The sequence below is a fragment of the Catharus ustulatus genome, chromosome 14 (assembly GCF_009819885.2).
Source record: "Catharus ustulatus isolate bCatUst1 chromosome 14, bCatUst1.pri.v2, whole genome shotgun sequence".
Classification (NCBI taxonomy): Eukaryota; Metazoa; Chordata; class Aves; order Passeriformes; family Turdidae; genus Catharus; species Catharus ustulatus.
Window position 1 is genome coordinate 12,686,712 of NC_046234.1, and position 22,037 is coordinate 12,708,748.

The window sequence follows — 22,037 nt, forward strand, 5'->3', positions numbered from 1 at the left end:
AAACAAACAAATCTGGTCTCATTAAAAAAGAAAACAACCCTCTGAATAATGTTAAGGGATCACATTACCCAATACTATCTTTATCCATTTTTTTAAGTGGCCCAAAAGGTACAGGACATTCACAAATGAATGTAATTTGGTGATGTTACACAGAGGTATTCAAGATATGAATTCATGGGTATGCATCAATTTTTAGCAACCTATTTTGTAGAGCACAGCAAACTAAACCTCAGAATGATTTCAGTTCCTTCCTGCCTTGCTGTAACCCAGGGAATCTTCCCAAACACCACTTAGAGTTTGGGGAAGAAAGCAGAACATGAGACAATGTTACAATAAGAAAAATATCTTCCACCATGAAGTATGGCTGGGTTAGAGATAGCCCCTGTGCTTGAAATAGAGAGGAGGGACATGGGGACTGTGAACAACATTTCAAAGTGGAAGGCATGTCCAGCAGCACAGCAATAATTGGGATGGATAGAAACAGCAAAGAGTGTCTGGCTGGGAAATCCAAACAGGCTCAATTATCATTATATATTATATATTATAAATATATATTATTATATATATAACCTCCCTCCTAACCCAGAACACCCACACCTGGGCTGTGCCTCCACATCTACACCCCTCTAAGAGCAGGCACACTTGCAACCAAAACCCTCAGCCTTTGACCCACCCATTGTGCTGGGCACTGGGACAGAGCTATCAAACACCCCTAAGCACCAGCAGGTCTTTTTGTTTCCCTTATTTTCTTTTCATCAGGAAAGTACATTGCAGGTACACATTCCTGTTCCCAGTTTCCTTAGCACCAGGCACACAAGTGTGCATGCACCAGCACTGACTGGAGCAAAGACTCTGAATGCCTGGTGTTACAGCAGATCCAACAGGCCCACACCAGAGTTAAGTGCTCTGAAAGAAGGCAATGAATTCAGCCTATTTGGTTAGGTAAAAGAAGTTATCTTAGATGCTCCACACTGAGTAATATTTCCATTTTTATTATCTGACTAGAGTATAGGAAGCTTCTCAGAGCTTCTCTTAAAAAAAAAAAAAAAAGGAAAAAAAAAGGGAAGAAACCAAAAAGCCTCCTGGATGCTTATCTTCCTCCTGTGAGACTCTAAAGAATTGCCAAAAGAAAAGCTCATTTTGTACAGCTAAACCTTTTAAAGGCTAATTACATTTCCTTGTTAAACCAGAATGTTCTATTTTACAGGTGTGAACATGCCAAACCAGAAGGAGAACCAGAAACAATGACATATCCTGGAACAGCTCTCTAAAACTCTGTTAGCAATTGCAGCTCATTCCATTGAAATCTCACACCTGGGCCCTGGCACAGAATTCAAGTTCAAAGCCAAGAAGAAAACAGGCAAATAGACAATGACCCCCTATTCCAGTGCACCAGACCAGCACAGGGTGTTTTCTCAGTTTGTCTGCATTTGATAACTCCCTGAAGACTGAGGCTCCTTCTGTAAACCCCTGCCATGGCTTTGCCAGCACAGCTCCCTGCTCCAGATGTGCTGAGCCCATGCAGCATTGCAGGTTTCCATGCAATACCTCTTCTACTGCTTCTTCTTGCAAGCATGAGGACTTCTCAGAGCCCCAGAGAAAACCTGGTTTGAATTCCAGCAACCTCAAGGTGCATCACACAAATTCCAGCAAAGCTGGATGAGGGCTCTGTTTGGGTATTTGAGCACTGACATCTCATTGTGCTCCCACTGACAGGAATATGGGCTGCACTTCTGTTCTCCAGTGGAAAACATGCTGCTTCTGCTTCTGTGGCCATGCAAGGGGACAAGGGGGGCAGGACACAGTGAACAAAACCTCAACTGGCAAATGTGGGAATGTTTACCTGGACTTCTGGGTCGAAAGAAAAGATGTTTTGTCTTCCATCATTCCTGCTCAGTTTGTTTAGCTGATCTGTTTCTCTTCCATACTAGGACAAAGAAAGGCATTGATATTAGTGCCTGGCCACACAGAGGCAAACACTCATTATAGGGAAAGAACTGAGCCAAAACAAAATAATTATTTTTCAGGTTTCCTTTGTGATACATGAGCTGATGCAAAGCACTGACATGGTGCAAGGGCAGTGCAGAGATGTGGCTGTGCTGAAGGAAAAAGGCAGAAGCTGCCAACCACACTTGGAGGTGAGAAACACTCAGCCTCAAACCATGGGGCTCCTTCCATGGGACAGACAGGTGGGATAACAGAGACCCCACCAGGGCTTGGTGCCTGCCCAGCTCCCCCAGAGCTGGAGGCACAGAAAGCAGAAAAGCCTCTCCCAGATAAGGACAGAAGTAGCTGTGAGTGGGGAGAGTGATCCTGCAAACACAGTACCTTCATCAGCTCTGGATGCATGCTTCTCTCCAGGCTCTCCAGGATGTTCTCTGACTTTCCCTGCGTGCTTGATTCATCATCTGCAAGGACACAAGAAACAGATGTTCAAAACAACTGCAGGAGCACTGCTCTGCCAGAAAGCATCCTGCAGTATTTGCTAACAATAGCACAGAAACAGTTTACAGAGACTTTTCCATTCCTTGGGAGTAAGATTTTTCCATGCATTACCAGTATCAAAGTGTACTATTACAGTCTGCTAGGTCTGTCCAAAGCAGAACTTCAGCACAGAGCCAATTTTCCAGGAGCCTTGAAACTTTGCCATGGATTTCCCATCCAGAAGAAGGGTCACATTTCCCTCCACTTTTATTTCTCAGACCATCATCTGTGTTATACTAAGCCCTTTTGCATGATACTGTGTGTCAGCCAGAGTAATTGCTTTAAGTACAGCAGAGTATACACTTCTTCAGGCACACTGCTCGTATCCTGCTGGACAAGGGAGAAGGGAGGTGTTTGTTTACAAACTGACCTTGCACAGATTCCACAGCATCTTTCTTCTCCTGCACCAAACTCTCAGTATTGCTCTGAATGATCTTCCTCAGAGTCACCAGCCACTCCTCCATCTCCTGCTCAGTTTCAGCTGCAAGGTAGTGGCTGTACTTGTCTATCGTCTTCAGCTCAAATGCATAGCGGCGCATCTTGGGACACTGAACAAACAAACAAACAGGAGATTTATATTACATTTCCCTCAACAACCCAGCACAGTACCTGCCACACAGCTCCTCTCTTGGAAATCATCCTGAGCTGAAATACCACACAATGCAAGGCAGGCACCCTCCCTGACACAGCAATCCAGCTGCAATCACAGGGGGCTGCGTGGCTTGAGCAGGGCACAGGTCCACGGCCAGCTACTCTGAGAGATGGAAAGTCAGACTGAAGCACAGACACTGCACCAAGGGGCAGGAACAGGCTCCTTCTGATGGCATCAGACCTTTAATATTTACCCAGGAACTGGATTTGTCTGGCATGCTAAGTAATGCTGCACTCCAGGACGCTTAGAGGCATCTATCTTAAAAAAGCAAGTGGTACAGTGCATCTTTTGGGAGCTGTCCTGGCCTTTAAACAGCATTTTCCAACCAGAAACCAAGGCAAATCTGATGCAACTTGGGAAGTACATCCCATCCATCACTGAGGTGTGTGCATTACTGCTTTTACTGTGTTCAGAAGGATAAATGGAAGCTCACAGCTCTGACTCATCCATGCTGAAGCAAACCACTGGGGTAATTTAAGCCGCCCTGCACCACAATCAGTGCTTGAAGCTTCTGCAGAGACAGCAAGGGCAGAAGGCAGAGCAGCAATCCACTGCTGCACTTCACTCTAGCACAACTGAGCAAACCCAGGATTTAGACCTGTGCAAATATCTGCTCCTAAAACCTTGCAGCCCTGAGCAGGTCCTAAATCCCAAAGGACTGCATGTTTGCATGCATTTATCAAGATATAGCTTAAGAAACAAGAAGCTGGTGCAAGCAGTAATTAGAGGAGGAAGGTGACCCAGATAAAGTAATATCATTTACTTACTGGCCTACTGACCAGCTTAGCTGACCAGTTTTGGGTTAGTTTGCAATTCCATGCCTTCAGACCTGTCTCAGAGCCACCAACCCATAAGTCCACGTAGAGCCACCCAGAAAGGACACCTACCTGAACCACATCATTGCAAGCATCCAAGAAAATGCAGCCTTTGGATTCTTTTGAAATTTTCTCATCTTTGTAGGAATTCAGAATATAAGAGCCATCTGTGAGCTGTGACAAGTAAAAATACCTCCTCTTGAATACCTGTAAAAATACAAATTCTTGCTCAGGCAAGTATTCATTGTGCTGTACATCACACACCAGGGCCATGGTTTGCATACCTGCCCTCCCTGCTATTGAAAAAATACAGTAACATGGAACACTGCTGACCCTGGAGTGTTGCAGATTCACCCATTTGAATATGGTTTGTTTTTACAAAGAGAGATTTCCATCAGCTTCTTTAATTTTAATGCCCTTGTTGTTATTGTAAATTTGCCCATCTAAAGCAATGCCCCAGGGCTTTAGAGCGAGCTCATCTCTCAGCTGGCTCCAACCTCATTTATCTTTTCAAAGTAATGCTGCACAGTAAATTCAGATCAGCATGCTACTTGAAGATCCATCCCACCCTAGAGCAGGTATTTCCAGAGCCTTTTTCATACAGACCTCAGATAGAATTACAAAGTAATTGTCTGGAAAACTTAGGAACAGACATGTGGAAATTCCTAGCACTCAAATGCAAGCCAAGGGACAATGAAATCCATTCAACTGCTTGGGTTTTTGTGGCTTTGAGTTTTTTCATACAAACCTATTTTCATGAACTGGTTTTGGGTTAGTGTCCAATTCTTACATTAAGAACCAGTAATCTTGGGAGAAGTGTTCCTGTGTTTGTACTATTGATTTACATGAAGGGAAAAAACGCTCTCCAGTATCTCTGAACATCCTTCTTCATGCTTGTCAGCCAAAAGCTACTGGACTATAATTCAGGAGAACATTTTGGCAGCAATTGTGGTAGCACCATATGCTGTAAGGAGCAGGGTGCATTTCACACTTGCTGGCTATAGTGTTAGAAGAATCATGAAGGAAGCCAGGCCAAGCAGCACTGCAAGTTTTTCTACTGTTCTGTCTACCTGGAAAATCTATGAATAAACAATCTATGAAGAATTTTTCATCCCACATGGGAAATTACAAGTAATTTCCTGCTTCTATCATTACTGACACTAGCACATGTTCAGCAAACCCTCTCACTTGCAGAGACCTGGGAGGGAGCATTGTGCCCTGAACTGTAACCATTCCTTCTGAGAGGTAACCTCTGGCATCATTTGGATGACTAATGAGCTGTAGAGATGCTCCACGGATTGTTGAACTTTAAGTTTTATAAGATTTAACTAAACCTTTAGCTCAACAGAGCATAAAGATAATGGAAAGCTGAGGACATGAAGCATTAATCCAGCCTAAACACTGATTTAGCACTTCACTGAAGCAATCTCAGGAATGTTGGCAGTGGATGCTACAGAAACCCATGACAGATCTCTCTCTAGATATTACAGGGTTGATACCCCTCGTGGTTATGGAATTTCATGCTAAACAGTTTGCATTTGCTGAACTCTGTTCAAAAGCAAATGCAGAATCAAACAGCAAACACTCTTCCTGTGATCTTCCCCCTGTGCAAGCACTGCTGTCAGAAATCATTGTCAGAAGATGATGATCATTTGAAATTAATACCATAAACCTGTGAGCAGAGGGAACATCCCCTCTGATCAGGCTGTAGGTACTGCTGGTGAGCACTGAGATTGCAGAGGGATGGCTAGAGAACTGGAGAAGTGCATTTGGGCAAAGAAGGACAGAAGGACAATCCTGATGGCACGGCTGCAGTGCAGGCCACCAACACACTCCCAGACAGGGAGAGCTGAGCCAAACCAGGGCAGCTCTCTGCAAAGGAAAGGTTGCTCTGAAATAAATAACAGGGTGGCAGCTGTAGCCTAATGAGAGTGTGCTTGTGGATCAGCTCTGCACAGAACACCCTGCACATGATCAGTGTGAGGCACCAAGAGCTCAGCAAGGACCAGCACTCACAGGGTGGACACATCACAGCAGCCTCTCCAAGTGGTGATAAGGCTGAGGATGGACAAAGCCCTCAGCTTGCTCACATGGGCCTTACAGGTGTTTTGTTTTGCAGGACACAGCTCAGAGAGCAGCTACTGATTCTCAGAACTTTGATATCAGAGTTTCACTGGGCATTCTGGATCTTATTAATTGAACTGTAGCCAGTGTAGTGCAGATAACTTCTCTGAAAGGCAGGTCTGAGGTACAGGCACTGAGACCAATGCCAACAGAGGCTCAGACTAAAACAGACCCAGACTAACTACTTGGAGCATAAATGATACTGCCTCCAGCAATTTCAGGGAAAAAAGTTGCTTCAAGCCTGTTTGGAAAAGCAGAGGATCAGAAAACCCTTTTCTGTCTATCCCCTTCAAGCCCATCTTAAAACTCAAAATTATCCCAATGAACATTCCTGTTCCACTTCTCCTGAAAGCCTTGGAACAGTTAGGCTCTTGGAGATTTTTTTAATATTTCCTCACAGAGCAGCCTTGCTGCAGCCACCCCTCAGCTGTACCACTGAGCATAACTCCCTAACAATCTCCCTGTGCTGTAACAAGGCAGCTGCATGGTGGGACAGCAGACAGACAGGCAGAGAGCAGAGAACAGGAGACAAGGCAGCTGTTGCTTTTAGGTCAGTAGTGCCTGCTACATCTCTGCAGTAATATCACCCCTGCTTTAAAAGCAAAGATTTATCATTTTATTTTAAAGCTGGCCTCTCTACATGTTTCCAACCAGCAAAGAAACCATCTATTCAGAAAGCTGTCTCTGCAGGGCAGCTGTTTCACTTATCCCAGTTGCCTTCCTCTCCTGGGCCTCAGCTGCTCATCCACAAAACAATCCTGCTTTACTAGAACGTGCTTCACCTTTCTGGTTAGCTTGACTGTCATGGTCCAACGTGCATCAGTCTCACATGCTGGAGAGGACTAAAAACTGTTGCCAAACTGGGTTTTCCAGTCCACATGGGATACAAGAGGGGCAGATGTCCATCCAAACCCCAATCCAGCTGTTGTGCTCCTGGGAGCTTTGGAGATGTGGCCTGAACTTCACCTCATGCCTCATTCACGAGTAACTGGACCAAACTCACCTTCATGGTAACAGTGATGGTGCTGTTGACATTTGCTTTGTGCAGCCAGCCCTGCTTTATCACACCACCCTTCTGTGAGCACAGGGAGGAGGAATCCTGAAAGACAGCAAACAATGATAAAAAGAGAAGGTCAGGCAAACTATGTCCCACAGGAAATTCCCCTTGGACCAAAGGATTTGTCCACCCTGGAAAGCAATACCATTTAAACTACAGCAATACAGTGACATGTAGATTAAATGTGTAACAGGAACAGCTATGCATACAGAACTAGCACCAAAAAAAAATCAGGGATATTCCTTTCCAATAAAGAGTCAAAACAAGCTAGATTGGGTCACCTTTAAAAAAAATACATTACATCTCTTCTGATAGAGCTGTACACTGATTTTGCAATGAGGCAATGAGGCCTGTTTGTTCTTACGCAGCATTTCCAAACTTGGGGAAGACAGAAATTTTCAAGATGGTCTGTTTAGGAAGTTGCAAAATGCAGAACTCTGAACTTATTCTGACATTTCCTTTTGTCATTCTGACATTTTATATTTCAGCACAAACCACCAAACCCCAGTTACATAACTGAAATGTAACTGGCTGATTTCACATTCATCAAACCACAAAATTTCAAGTGACCCAACCAGGCAGCTCTTGGCACAGCAGACATCTGCTCCTGTCCCATGGTCCCAGAAAGAAAGAATGGCTCTTCATTCATACCTAAGCATAGCCTCCACTGAGGAGGGAAAGAGAGCCCAAGGTGATGAAAAAGTCTCACCCTGGGGCTTCCAGTGGCTCAGCAGCAGAGGCAGCCCCAGCCTGCCCCCATGAAAGGGCTGGATTACAGAGCCTGCTGCATCCAAAGGGACAGGCTTTCACTCTTCTCATGTCTAACTTACAGAGTAAATTTTCTGATTCTTTATTTCCATGGGTAAAACAATCTGTGATTTCTCCTTTATAATGATTCACCCTTTTTCATCAAGAGATTTCTTCTACTTGAATTTCCATTACACAATTCTAATGCAAATGCTCTGTGGGGAAACTGTAACAGAACCCTTCAGATATGGCCATGCCAAAAGATATAAATGTCAAAACATTTGTGAAAGCACTTGGAACACTCCTCCACAACAAACCTAAGTAACTTCTCTTGTTTGAGTATTTGGGACCCTGGCCAGAAGAAGAAAGGTCTCCAAATGTTGATAGTGTATTTTTATCCTTTTGCTTTTTCGGAAGCAGGCTGATAACAGAGCACAGCAATGTCTCTAGCCCAGAGCAGATATTTTTTAAGAGACAGCACCTCAAGTTACTGATGTAATGCAAACCAAAACATAGCCAAAAAAATATTAAGGTCAAACTTGACAAAACATTTCCATTTATAAAGAAGCCAATGCAGTCCAGACTCGAGGTGTGCTGGGACATACCCTGGTAGTTTGAGATATGTGCATGAAACAGCCCCTTCAAATCTTTAACTCTGCAACAGAGTTCCCTTTTCCTCTGTAAGTTCCTCAGCAGCAACATACTGGTGCCATGGGAATTTTAAACAGCTGGGCTAAACCCTTCCCTCCATAAACAAAAACTTCCTAATATCACATGCATGGATTAATCTGCACATGGTACTCGAAACAGAAAAACACTGCCCATCCCTTCTGTAGCAATGAGATATGCATGGGCAGGAAACATGGCATCTGCACATCCAAAATAACCACCAGGTCTGAGATGCCCCAGCTGGCAGAGCCCCCACAGAGGAGCTCCAGGGCTGCAAATCTTCCCTTGTGCCAGCCGAGCACAGAGATGCCAACATCCAGAGGAAGGCAACGCCTCCCAGCCCTGGCACAGAACATACAGAGCAGGACTGACACACTGCCAGCATGGTGGGTTGAAGTGGCTGATGGAAAATTGCAGGTTATGTGGTAAACCACAAAACTCTCCAAGAGAAGAGCCCCAGAATCACGGTGTAGCTGAAAAACAGACTGCCCAGTTTTCGTTCTGGACATGAAGAGTTTTCCTTAGTAACTACTTGGCTTCCTTTTTTTCCTCCTCCTATGATGCTCTGTTTCAAAGGAAAAAGCCATGAGAAATATGACTAATCTTCCAGACAACTTAGCAGACCCTTGGCTCCAAGAGATTATCTCATCATACTTTGAAATAAATCACTGCCTCACTTTTGATCCCATTTTCACAGCAGAGAGCATCTCACCAGAAAACCACTCCTAGGAACTGAATTCTGGCTTTGCTTTGTGAAATTAACTTTTTTATGTATTCCTGCTTTTTAACAGGAATACATTATAAAAATAATTTTAAAAACCAACAAAAAACCAACCTTCTCCTTACCTCATCCTTTTCAAAGTCTTCATCAATTTCAAACACATGGCTTGGAATCTTGTCTGGCCTAAAGGATTTGCTGAAATCACAACACATTTTCATGTTTAATGAATGGAACATGAGGGTTGTACGAGCCAGCAGCTGGTGCTGGATCCAGAAGCAACAGCCAAACTGCAGGCTACAGAGCACAGAAGACAGATTTCAAGAGACCTACAGCTCCTTACAGCTGGGGAAAGCTAAGTTCTGAGTGCATTTCATGGAAATTAAGTACAAGCAGTCTGTAATTAGCTTTCTCTTGTTAGCTCTTGGATTCTGCAGTTTTTGCTGACTTGCATTTATAGAACAAAGAGAGAGCACTTCAGTTTATCTTCTGTCTCTAACAAAAAAGAAGCAAGATCACACTACAAGATTATTGACAGATTTTAGCATTAGTTGATCAACAGTATGACTCCATTGCTGCTTCACATCCCCTTGAGACCCTCAGAACAGACCCACTACATCCAATTAAGAAGAAAAAGCATTTAATGAGCTTCCAGCACATGAGCAGCCTGGACAGCGGTCCAGACATGCCCAGAGTGTGAGCAGGGAGAGCAGGGCAGGCGCCATCACAGAGAAAATAACAATCCAGCAGAAACCTGAGATGTATGAGCCTGTCTGAAAAACCCAATTAGCTCTGGAGCTGGAAGCACTGGCACAGCCCAGCATTTCCCCAGCACCAGCAGCAATATCACATCACCCTCTCTGTACCAGGGGCACAAGGAGAATCTGCTCGGCACAGGAACACCGTGTGAGGCACACAGGGAACATCAGCCCAGCAGGACAAGGAGGCTCCTGGGTTAGGATGTGCAGACACTGCCAACACTATTCATTCTGCAGTGGGTCTGGCTGCAGTCTGTCCTCATCCCAAATGGAGGGGGTGTGCACTCATCAGTGGGTGGGATGTGAAGCGCTGACCCACACAGCATCGCCCTGACAGAGCTGAGGGGCAATGCCATGACCACACAAACCTCTGGTCTAACCTGCAGTGACAGGAGGAGAGGTTGCCTGTGGGACAGGCACCAGGGAAAGGGCAGACTGCTCCTGCTGAGCCCTGTGGTCACACATCAGCATTCCAAGGGAGCACGACACTCACCATGGCAACATCCGAAAGTCTCCTGAGTATTCCTCATATTTGTAGTTTACCACGAACCAGTCAGAGCTGTAGGTTTTAATGCACTGAAAGGAAAACAATACAGCTCTTAGAAAGCTACAGCAAGCAAAACAAAGCCCAGCATCAGTCTGAGAGGTTACACACTGCAGGGTGAGGTAAGCACAAGCGGGAAGGGCATGGGCAAGGCTGCCTCACTTGTTTCGTGTAGCAATGCAGAATTTCGTAAGGAACCTTTTCAGCACAGAGACAAAAATCACACAGCATCTGGCCTGCCACAAAGCTACATTTTGTATTTACATCACTCCAAGGCTCTAAAAAAGGAGTAGTGATTTGGGAAGAGACTGTTTTCCAGAAAGCAAAAGTTTTCTGTCCTCAGAAACACAGCACGTCTAACTCAGCACTGAGCACCACTTTTTGTTCCACTGCACTGGAAGGGAATGGTCCTGGAGAGCAGCACTTCACCACAAAGCCACAGCACTCCAGGTGCTCCAGGGAGGTTGTGGATCCCCTCGTCAGGCAGGTGGTGCAAAGCCACACCTTGGCTGTGTACAAAACCCACTGCAAGGACACTCTGCACACGAGATCCCTGTGAGAACTCTCCTGTGCAGTGGGGCAGTGCGCTCCACAAAGGAAAAGCCAAGTGATCTGCAATCCTGCAGGTCAGGGGCTACACCTGAGCATCCTGTCCAAGGGCTGTGAAGTGCTGAAGGCAGGTGTTAGATGGGCTTTGCCCCTACCTCTTTGACAAAGAGACTCTGAGCTTTCTTTAGAGCATCTTCTGGCACCGTTGACTGGACAGTCCTTCTCTGCCGGCTGATCACCGAGATCTGCAGGAAAAAGGAGAAACTTTTTCAGCACAAGCTCCATCTTCAGGGCTTGACATTCACTTTAAATAAATGTGGTGGGCCTAAACCACCAGTGGGTCATTTTGGTTTTATGTGTCAGTAATGCAGCCAAAATTAACATAGGGGTTAATGGTGGAAATTTTCCAAGATAAGCAGGACAGGAGATGGGTGAGCCTCAAACAGGGGAAGCAGCCAGAGCAAACTCACAGACACATCTTCAATAGGAAATATCAGGAGGTCCCGGAGGGGATCACTGTAGATCTGAACTTTGCGCTGAAGGATCACGTTCTCATAGTCCAAGGGTTCCACCACTTTAGTTTTTTCCTGCAGGAAAAGCAGATGATGAAGAAAATTACATATATGTAACATCTAAAATAACCAGTAACTAACATCTTCATTTCAAACTGTGTGACCACTGGACTGCCCATTATTCAGCACTCTGATACTCCTGTGCTGCAGATAACCTGCCCTAAACCAGGACACCACTGGTGAGCATGTTTTGCAGAGAGGGAAATGAGGGGTTAAGTTTTAAGTAATAAGCTAAGAGAAGAAACAAAGCACTGTGCTGCTCTGTCTCAGCATAGTCTCTAATTTCTTAATGGAGCAAGAAATCCTCCTGGACAGGCCACAGCTTTAACAGCTGCAAGATCCAGCATCTTTATGTTTGAGCAGCTCATCCAGCTCAGCTTGGAAGAAACACTGGCTCCTGCTCTGCTCTGCTCAGCTCAGGGCTGGTTTTGCTTGAGGAGCAGATGAGAGCCATGCTCTCCTAGGAATGATGGGAGCAAGGCTGCTGCTGCGACTGCCAAAGCAGGAATCTCAGCCCATGGAAGGAAGAACAGCATCCCTCTGGAAAGACAGGAAAGCCCTCTCCATAAATCGCACCCCAGACGCAGCCAAAGGCTAGAGCACAGTTTTATTCTCACTCACATTTCAGGGAAGCAAGAGGAACTCCTCCAAAAATTCCCAGACTCACGAGCAAAAACTATTAGGAGAGCTTAATTACATTCCCTATAGCACTAATTCTGTCTGTGTAACAAGTCCAGAAAACAGAACTTAGCAAAATGGGAAAAACACAACTTCTGAAGCAGGTAAATGCCATCTCAGCTGCCCATCCTGCACCAAAAGCCAATCAATGACTCTCTATAGGAGTGGTCACAATAAAACAAGAACCAAATTATCATCACCTTTGCCTTGTTTTGAATCTTGACCAAAATTCTGATGCTTGGCCCTGCCCCAGAGAGTGTTTATGAAACCCCTGAAGCAGCAGGGACATGACATCCTAACAGGACAGCATGCTTGGGCTCTCCCCTCTTGGAAGAGCAACATCAGATGCTTCCCCAAGGGCAGCAAAAGTTACCCTCCAGTCAAATGGCTTTTCTGGCATGAACTGTTCCCCATGACTGGAGTTAAAGACAAGACTGATACAGGGTCTCTTGCTGAACACAGCACAACCTGCAGCTTAAAAAAATGAGTCCCAAATGAGGACTGAAAGCTCAGCATTGTATAACAGGACTGGATAATCAGCCACACCACCCAGAGGCCAAACAACTCAATATTTTCTGTCATGTGAGATAAGCAGGGAAGTAACAATGTTCTTCCATAACCAATCCTAGCTGAAGGTCCTGTGCCTGCTCTGTGCCTTTGGCTCCTGAGGATCTGGGATACATTAATGAAACACCTCCTGCCTCCGACAGTTTTGCATTTAAAATGTCTCCTTTCCATGCTGCAGAAATCCAGCATGAGTTAGCTCACTTATCTGAAAAAGTTCTCTTAATCACTCTCTGAAAACTTTGCTTTACTGCTTGCACAGTCCTGAAAGGAGCCTCACACTGCTCAGATTACCAGTGAGAAAGACAAAGGTCAGCCAGCAGAGCCCAGGCTGGGTGCCAGAGCACCCTCAGCCACCAGGGATTTGGGAATGGAGTGACAAATGCTGCCAGTCCCACACAGAATTTCTTGCTTCTACACTCAAGACCTGAGCTGTACAGGGATTTAACAAGAAAAGAAAGAGTCCATCTGAAAAACAGGAGTCTGAAAGACCCAACAGGTAGACAGAGAAAAGGAACTCTCGTCAGTCTCATGCTCATTAAATGCTTAATTGATTTTGGTAAATCATCTGAAACACCAGTCTTATTTCAGGACAGCCCTGTGCACTTCTGAAAGTCTGCCAAGCTTTGCAAATTAATGTGAATTAATAGGACGCCCATTTGCAGGTCTGGGGCCCCAAAGCTTGTCCTGCCCACGACACAAGGCCCCACAGAGCAGGCACACAGCTCTGCCAGCCTCTGGTTCCCTGCAGCAATCCTGGCAAAACTCAGCACCTGGGGCTTAAAGCAGTGCCATGACCCCAATAATTCACACCAGGCCCCCTCTCACCTCACCCTGCAGCAGCTCTAAGAGTAAATTAGAATCCTTCTGTGAGCCTTCCACATCTCTTTGGGAATGCAGACCTTCCAATCACACTGTATTTTTAGTCCTTTTTTATTTTGCAACATGACCCTGAAACTAGGACTGTGTTTCTAAAGCTGTCCTTTTAAAAGGTTAGGGCTTTGATGACATTTCTTCTCTAGATCTGATGCCTCTGATGACCAGCAAGACAAAGTCCTGGCAGTCATCCTCATGGGATTCAATGACAGCTAAAGAGTAAGAGCTGAAAAGGACCCCAAATCCTCACAGGAGATGTTTGAAAATACAAAAAAAAATCCTTAAAACTTGCTGCAATCCTTCCAGTCTGGTGGATGTAATGATATTGGAGAAGATGTGTGGTGGAAGCTGTGATCTCTATCTGACAAACCAGTGCCAGGCCCTGTGACACACATCTGATGCCTGAGGGATGGAGGGATGTGCACTGGCACCCAGAGGGCTCTGCAGCACCCAGACAGGCATTTCTCCTCTGGAGCTGTTGGAAACACAGTCCCTAGGGCTCCCCTTCCCCAAGGTGTGCAAACTCCCTGTCCCAGCACACAGAGCCCTCCCTTCCCTGCAGCTCAGTGCTGGGCTGACCATGCTCACACCCAGCACATCACCCTGGCTGCCCCAGGCCACAGCAGCAACCACAGACACGCTCTGAAGCACAGCCAAAAGATGTAGGTCAACCTGTTTGTCAGCAAAGCAGCTGCTCAAGGAAGGATGTGGCCTGGCTCCTGCCTGCCATCGAGGAAAAAACTCCTCCATCCATCCCAAACTGTGCCCAGGGGGGCAGGCATGCTCAGTCCCTGCAAACCCACGGAGCAAGGAGGGAGCCGTCCCAAATATTAGTTGCACTTTTGACCCTTTGAGTCCACACACTCCCATCAGTCCAGAAAGGCTGGAGATAAAGCTTTAAATGCTGAAAATGGGATTTCAAAGTCTTAGTTTTCCTGAGGGTTGAAGGGTACACCCCACACCACCCTGGGCTCAGATCACACTGCCCAGCACTGTCACAACAGCAGATGGCACCCACCAAAGCCATTACAAAAGCAGAGGAAAAACTATTACACTAAAGTAATTAGAGTCTTAGAAACCACAAATTCCTCCATAGGGGAAGCCAATACCCAAGTACAAAGAAATGCTGCCAGTCCAGTAACAAAATCAATCCATTTCTGCAGGAAAATCGTGCAGTGCTGCCAAAGCATCCTGCTCTGTGGCACAGCTCTTCACCCAGGGCACTGTGATGCTGCTGGGCTCCTCTGGGCTCCTGTGACACAGCAGGGACAGCCTGGGGTGAGCTGCCCTCTCCTGTGGTTCCTGTGGATGCTGCTGGACACCCAGCAGCAGCATCCAGCCCAAAGCACTGCAGCTCACTGTGCTGGCATAAAAAAACAGAGAGGTACCTCAGAGAAAAACAAGCATGATTTTAAACAAAGATAACGTGAGAACAGTGCACCCTTCTAGATAAGCCCACTCATCCCTCTTGAAAAACCCACAGGTTCGAGTCACACACACCAGGCTGCTCCCAAAAACACAGGTTGCTCTCCCTGTACTCTGCCTCTGCCCCAGGGCTGCTGAGAGCCATGCAGAGGGCTGTGTGCTGTGCTGGAGCCCCCATCCACGCTGGGTCACGAGGCTCCACTTGGAAACAGCACAGGCAGAACAACAGCCTGTCTATTGGAGTATTGACTCCCCACAGCGGCGAGCTGGCTGGCATTTCAACAGGAAATTCAGAGAAATTACTTCAACAGAAACATGCCCACAAACACCAACACAAGGCTCTGCCTTTGCCCAAGCATGAGCACAAAGAGCCCAGAATGAGAGAAAACCCAAATAGGGTCCTCAGAGCCCTGCCTGTCCCACTGCCCTCTGCCAGCCTGAGCCCAAACCCTCCCCAGGACACAGAGAGAGCAAAGGGAAGGGTCAGCAAGGGAATTATCCATTAACAGAGAGGGAGATACTTAAGTCAGATTAAATTATCACCTTTCTGCCTCCATTTTGCAAAGTGTATAAAATTCCTTTTATTTGCTTTATAAACAAAGGCTCACAATGACAGCTTGTTCATGTGAAGTATAGGAAAGAACATTTCTATTTTAAACTTTCAGTGCCTGAAAACCAGCAGCCACCTGTTTCCCAGTGTTCTGAACCTGAATACCATAAAAACACACCACTTTGTTGCTATATATGATTAATGTTTTTTTGAGATCCATTTCTGCTAGAATTACAACAGCTACAACCCAAGTGATGTGAACACACAGAATGGAAAATGTTTCTTTTGGGCATTTTTTTAAAGCATCAGCCAAAGGAAAACTATGAGATAGCTTTTGTATTTTCAGTCCTATCAGTTCAGCCTTCATTTAAAACATTATCCAGAGAGGAGAATGACAAACCAGGCTGGTTTGGCACCAGTGTAACCAGTTTTCTGGTCCCTTTGCAGTGACACAAGCTCTCAGCAGCTGCCAGCACCCGGCGGAAGCCAAGCCCAGCACCGGAGCTGCACCACACTTGACTTTCACTTCTCGTGACCAACGGCCACCAAACACTCACAAACACTCACAAACACTCACACCCTGCCCTGCAAGGCTTCCTCTGGGCCTTCCACTGAAAAACCTGCAGGTTCAGCAGCCCCCAGCACGTGACTTTTTCTCACATCCTCAGAAATGAAGCCCTACCCAGTGTGTGCATCCACATCTCAAAGCACTAAGAGAGACACAAATGAGTTTTAGAAGTGCTGGTTGTTTGGAGCAGCTGAAGAGAGAAGGAGGAAGAGGACACATCACGTGTATGTATATAAGTGTATTAGCTCAGAGTGTGCAATGTTCCCCAAAATTTAGCCACCATCTTACAGCCTATTTGCTGCCTCATCTGTTGCAATCCTGTAGTGCCCTTAGCAAAAGCTCAAATTTTAAAATAAACACCAAAGGGTCAAATAGGTGAAATACACAGAAAATGAGAGGAAAAGTCAATTTGGAGAATTAAAAAGTTAAAAGAGTGGAAAATGGAGATGTACAACTACCCTCGGGACGTACCTCTCACAGCTAAAACCACATCACTTCTGAGAATGGCAATGCTCCTCGCTGCAATGCACAATCTGGAAATGTGAGGATACCTCAAAACCAGCAGAAAGAAGTCCCCATTTTTTTTATTTTGCTCAAGAAACCTGACTGTACATGGGAGAATTCAAATGATGCCTGGGAACTGAGCAAACTCGCTTGGCAAACCATATGGGCATATGGAATTGAGCAGTTTCTATCCACAGAAAAGCCTTTCCACAGCCAGGAATTCAAAGATCAGGTCAGGGCAAACTCAAATTGTGTGGTCTTTAAGAGCGTTTTTATTTTAGTCTCACATTTGTGACTCCTTGCTTTTTCCATCCCCAGTTCCTGCACTGCCATCTGATCCCACTTACACAGTCTCACTCAAGCTTGCAAAAGTTACAGAGCTCATCTTACAAAAGCTCAGATTCACAGAAAAGTCATCATTCCAGACTGCTAGGCATAAGGAAGAATAAAGAAAACCCATAAACTCTGGTTTTTATGGAAGTGCCACAAACCTCTGCAAAGCCAGAATAAAATCTGTGCCCCAACGACTTTGCATTCCCAACTCCAGGAGAAGGGAAGAGGTGGGAAGAGAGATCAGGAGAGGAAGGACAAGCAGGGAGACAGTGTGAGTCAGCACATACGGCAGCAGCCACAACACACTGCAGCCTTGCTGATGCCAAGGGCTCCGTGGGCTTCTCAGCAAAGCCACATTTTGGGAAGGAATCAGCAGGGAGGCAATGAGGCAGCTCTCAGCAGGTGATGGAGAGCTTGTGTCCACAAGCCTGCTGCAAAGCCAGCACTCAGCTGGATGTAGCAGATGCACAATGGTAAAACCTCAAGGATAAAAAACAGTCAATAAAGCTGGGTATGAGCAGGCCAAAACTATTTTTACACTGGCCAGAAAGGAGGAAGTTTAAAAACACAAGGAAAATGTCCAGACAGGAATCCTGCCTCTACTGAAGACACCAAAACACTGAGAAACCACAGCTGCACCTGGGACAGGTGAGAGGCATGCACTGTGAGGTGGGCACACAAACACACAGAGCATCTTGTGAAATGGCAAGGGAGGAAAACCTCACCAGAAAGAGGAGGAGCAGGGGAAGCATGGAGAGGGAAGGGTCTCAGGAGCTGGCCCAAGGTGGCACAGGGGAGGGTACAATGGGGAATGGGGGTTTTACTCACCTGTGCAGGAGCCACATCATGGGAAGCAAGAACTGTGCAAAGGTTGGGCTGTGTAGCTGTGAGAGGCAGGAGATGGGGTCAGGGAGGCCAAGAGGGGTTGGCAGAGAAGGTGTGCACTGCAGACAGGAGAGGAGCCCATGGGCAATCAGGAAGGAAAGAAGGAATTGGTGAGGAGCAGGGGCTGTGGTGAGAAGGGAGTGATCAGGTGCAAGCACAGCTCAGAGCAAGGCTCTGCACAGCCCTCCATGGGCAGCAGGAGAAAAACCTCCTAAACAGCAACACATCATTGCTAAGGGCTCATCAGACAGGGCTCTGGGCCAGAGGCCACACACTCCCATCTCCATCCAGGAGTTAGGTGTGCATATCCAGACTGTGCCACACTGCAGCTCTAGATGCAGCCTTGTGCTGCTGTGCCCCACTCCTCCCTGCTCTGCATTGCATGGAGATGGCTGCACCTTGCAGGAACTCAGAGAAATAAAAAGCCATGTCATGGGGAAGGGGAGGATGAGTGCACAGCCCTGGCAGCCCACAGGAAAACATCTGCAGTGGCAATGACTCACTCTTTCCATTGAAAGCTCAGAGTAAGAGTCAGCCCCCTCCTGTGCTTCCCTGCACCCCGCCCAAGCTCTGTGCAAGAGCATTTCACCAGCCCACACCTCTCCTCTCCTGCATCCATGGCCCTGGTGGCACCAGAACCTGGGCTCTGGGTGTTCTGTAAGGTGGATGTTTCTTTTTTCAATGTAATGCCCATTTTCCAGTGAAAAAGCAAGTGTGTGTAGTCACAGTGCTGTCCCTGAGTCCCTGTATTGGTGTGAGACACCAGCTTGGAGAACTCTTGAAGAAAGTAAAAAAAGTTGATGTCAGTGTAGACATGCAAACATTTATCTGTCATTATTAGGCCTATTATTGTCTAATAAAAGGAATTCAGGCCTTGAAGTGTCTTCAAATTGGTTTAGAAATTACAGGAAGCCAGAATAATCAGCATATGACTCTTCCTTCCACTTTACTCAGAAGCAAACACCACAGCTCACAGCCTTTAGCAGATCCCATTCTGAAGCAGAGTGCTGCAGCCACGAGGGGCAGGAACACTTTTTTTCCTGAAAGCTTGAGATTCTTGCATAATCACTTAAGCAAACAGTCCTCAGAAAACAGCTGCATTGCAATGAAGCAGTGAGTTCACAGCCCAAGTGTGAGTGGCCCAGTCTAGAAGGGAGTGCTGCCACTCCAGCCCAGCTGCACTTCACACACACACTTCACCTCTGAAAATGATGCCTTGAACAAGTGCAGAGGCAGCAGGAAAAGCACTGGAAAGTGGCAGCTGGGGCATGACCCATGTCTGGCACCAGCACACACCTGAGGTGATCCAGCACTGCCCCTGCACAGGGCAGTGCATTAGGACAAGCATGTGAGGTTACCTTCAGTAGCCTTGTCCCCTGTGCCTGATCTCCCTCTGGATCACCAAGTGCTTCTGTGTGACAGTGACAGCTCAGTCACTCAGTCCCCAGCCACAGCACCTGAAGTACTGTGAGTCCCTGCCTGCACAGGCACACCCTGGTCCTAATCCAGCCCTTCTAAAGGAGCAAAGGCAGGGATCTACATCAGCCAAACTGCACCTGCATCCAGCTGAGCATCTGCTGCAGGGCATGAGAGATGTGCAAACACGTCACAGCTTTGATTCTCTCCTTCAAAACAATAGAGCTAATAGAAACTGGCAAAAGGGTATTGGTTTCTATGGACAGCTGAATTTCTTCCAGATAGGACTTCTCAAAACATTCTGTGAGCACAGGCATGCTATAAAAGGAAAACAGTAATTACAACAACAATACTACATGTTATTTATTTAGGTTCTTAACTGGAACATCCCAAAGTGCTTTTCAGATGTCACTTGTATTTCATCATTTATTTATGTAGTATCAGTTTTATATTTAGCATCCAAATCCAGAATAGCCAGCTCCAGAACATCTTAAAGCAATTAATGGCACATAAGCAGAACCCCTCCCTTTCCTGTCTGTCTCAAACTCTTGTTTTTCACTTGGAAACCACTCGCACGCAGGGCTGAGCCAAGAGCGCAGCCGCTGCCCCGGGCGAGCAGGGAGCACTCCCAGCCCCACCGGGGCAGGGACAGGGCCAGGACAAGGGCAAGAGTCTTGTCTAACCAAGCCCATGGAGCAGCACTGGGGAAGAGCAGAGCAGGAAGCCACAGGCCAGTTTTGGGCTGCCTCAGCAAGGCAGCGAGCACCCCGGCAGTGCAGCCAAGCCCAGCCGTGTCAGCAGCGGTTTCAGCAGCTCAGGAAGTTGTCTCAGCCTCATCTGTGCTCTGCTTTCAGCCTGCAGCATTGGATACAGGAGCAAAGGGGCTGTAAAGTTAAATTCTGTTCCCCCAGCAAAGAAGGGGACACTGTGGATGGGGTGCAAGGGACAACCCACTCACAGACAAAATGCTGCTGTCAACAAAAGCACCTCAAAGCTTCCCCAAATAAAAACATCTGTACAATTGCCAGCATCGTGCAACGGGACAAGGGAGAGTTTAGAGCTCCCCAGGCACAGAGGAAAAGTAACACCTGAGTCCAGTGCAACTCTCCTGGAGCCCCAAAGTGCCATGGACAGCAGTTCTCTGCTGGAAGCTGGGTTTGTGTCCCTGAACATCAGCTTTGTGGGCATTCAGCCCACTCCAGCCAGCACCATCATCTCCCTCCAAGAGATGGAGACTCCCCTTCCCTCCCCTGACCTTTCTACCTGCTCCTGCCACAAATACACAATACACAAATACAGCCCCTGCCAAGCCTCTCATGTCCCTGTGCCCCACAGAACCTTTCTGGCTGCACAAGAGCTCCCTTGAGTCCCTGCTCCAGCTCACCCCATGTCCCCAAGGGCCAAATACAGAGCCTGTGCTTGGCAGGCTGACAGAGCCCTGAAACACAGAGCCAGCTGCCCTTCTGAGCCCTGGCTTCCTCCAGACCTCTGGGACACGTGCCCTGTCCCAGACACAGATGCTGCAGCCCAGCCCACATCCCAGCTCCTGACCACTGCCAAAATACAGTCACATGCATGGCTGTCACATGTACGGCTGTCACATGTACGGCTGTCATGGCTCTCAGAGCATTGCACTGCACTCTGACACCACCTGCCCTACAACTGCACAGGGGAGAGGTTGCTTTCCTGGCTTCTGCCATGCACTGTCCTTGCTCAGGGCACAGAGAGGCCAGGTTGCAGTGGGGATGTCACCCAGCATGGGGCCAGGGACAGGAGTGGGGAATGCTGTGGACCAGCACAGTCTCCTTCCAGATGCAGCTGCTCCCCAGGAAGAGTCCTGTGACAGGAGATATTAATAGAGGAGAGAAGAAACTGCTTTTCAGAGAGAGAGAGGGGTGAGAAAGGGGTCAGGAACAAGCAGCCCTGACCCCATTAGAGAAGCAGCAGGAGGCAGGGAAAAACTGCAAAGATAAGTCAGGGCTGTGGAAGGACAGAGGAGTCAGTAAGGGAGAGCTTTGATTCGTACTTTTAAGGGAATGAAAGACATGGAAAGAGTTGGTGGCAGGGAAACATATTCCAGCATTTTTAAGATGACAGCAATGGCCACAAAGGTATAAGAAACTACTCTTTTCTTCCTTGCACAAAGCAGGAGTGAGGAGCCCAATTAACCAGGGATGCTGAAGCACACGTGTGCCCCATGTCTGGCTGCTGTCCAGCTGCTGTGTGTGATTGTGATTTGCATTCTCAGGCCACAGAAATGTCAAAAGCTTTGTGTAATTTTGCACCATTAGAGATAATAAATCAGCATGCAGAGGGCTAAGTGAAATGATGAAAAAGCCACCCAGCTGCCTATAGAAAATGATGCTACACTACACAGGCAGTCCTGGTTCAAATGCTCCTGGTGGTGGGAGAGATACCTGGAAATAGCTCCAGCTACCAGAACAGGCTGAAACAAAGCCCAGGAGCCATCCCCTCACTGGGATTCTGAGTGCACAAATCCCAGCTGCAGTGCTGGCATTGGCTGCAGGCACAACCAACCATTTCACTGC

The 22,037-nt window shown here is 46.9% G+C and overlaps 1 protein-coding gene across 4 annotated transcripts in view; it reads right to left on the reverse strand.

The window, feature by feature from the left end:
• DOCK11 (dedicator of cytokinesis 11) overlaps positions 1–22,037 on the reverse strand; it is a 77,487-nt gene that overhangs the window by 49,439 nt on the left and 6,011 nt on the right. For all 4 annotated transcript variants that reach the window (XM_033072249.1, XM_033072248.1, XM_033072251.1 and 1 more), the window contains exons 2-10: positions 11,588–11,704; positions 11,273–11,362; positions 10,518–10,600; positions 9,395–9,464; positions 7,079–7,174; positions 4,024–4,158; positions 2,855–3,032; positions 2,329–2,408; positions 1,844–1,927 (exon numbers count right to left, since the gene is read on the reverse strand). In XM_033072249.1, coding sequence (XP_032928140.1) covers positions 1,844–1,927; positions 2,329–2,408; positions 2,855–3,032; positions 4,024–4,158; positions 7,079–7,174; positions 9,395–9,464; positions 10,518–10,600; positions 11,273–11,362; positions 11,588–11,704 — 933 coding nt within the window. The remainder of the gene's footprint in view (positions 1–1,843; positions 1,928–2,328; positions 2,409–2,854; positions 3,033–4,023; positions 4,159–7,078; positions 7,175–9,394; positions 9,465–10,517; positions 10,601–11,272; positions 11,363–11,587; positions 11,705–22,037) is intronic.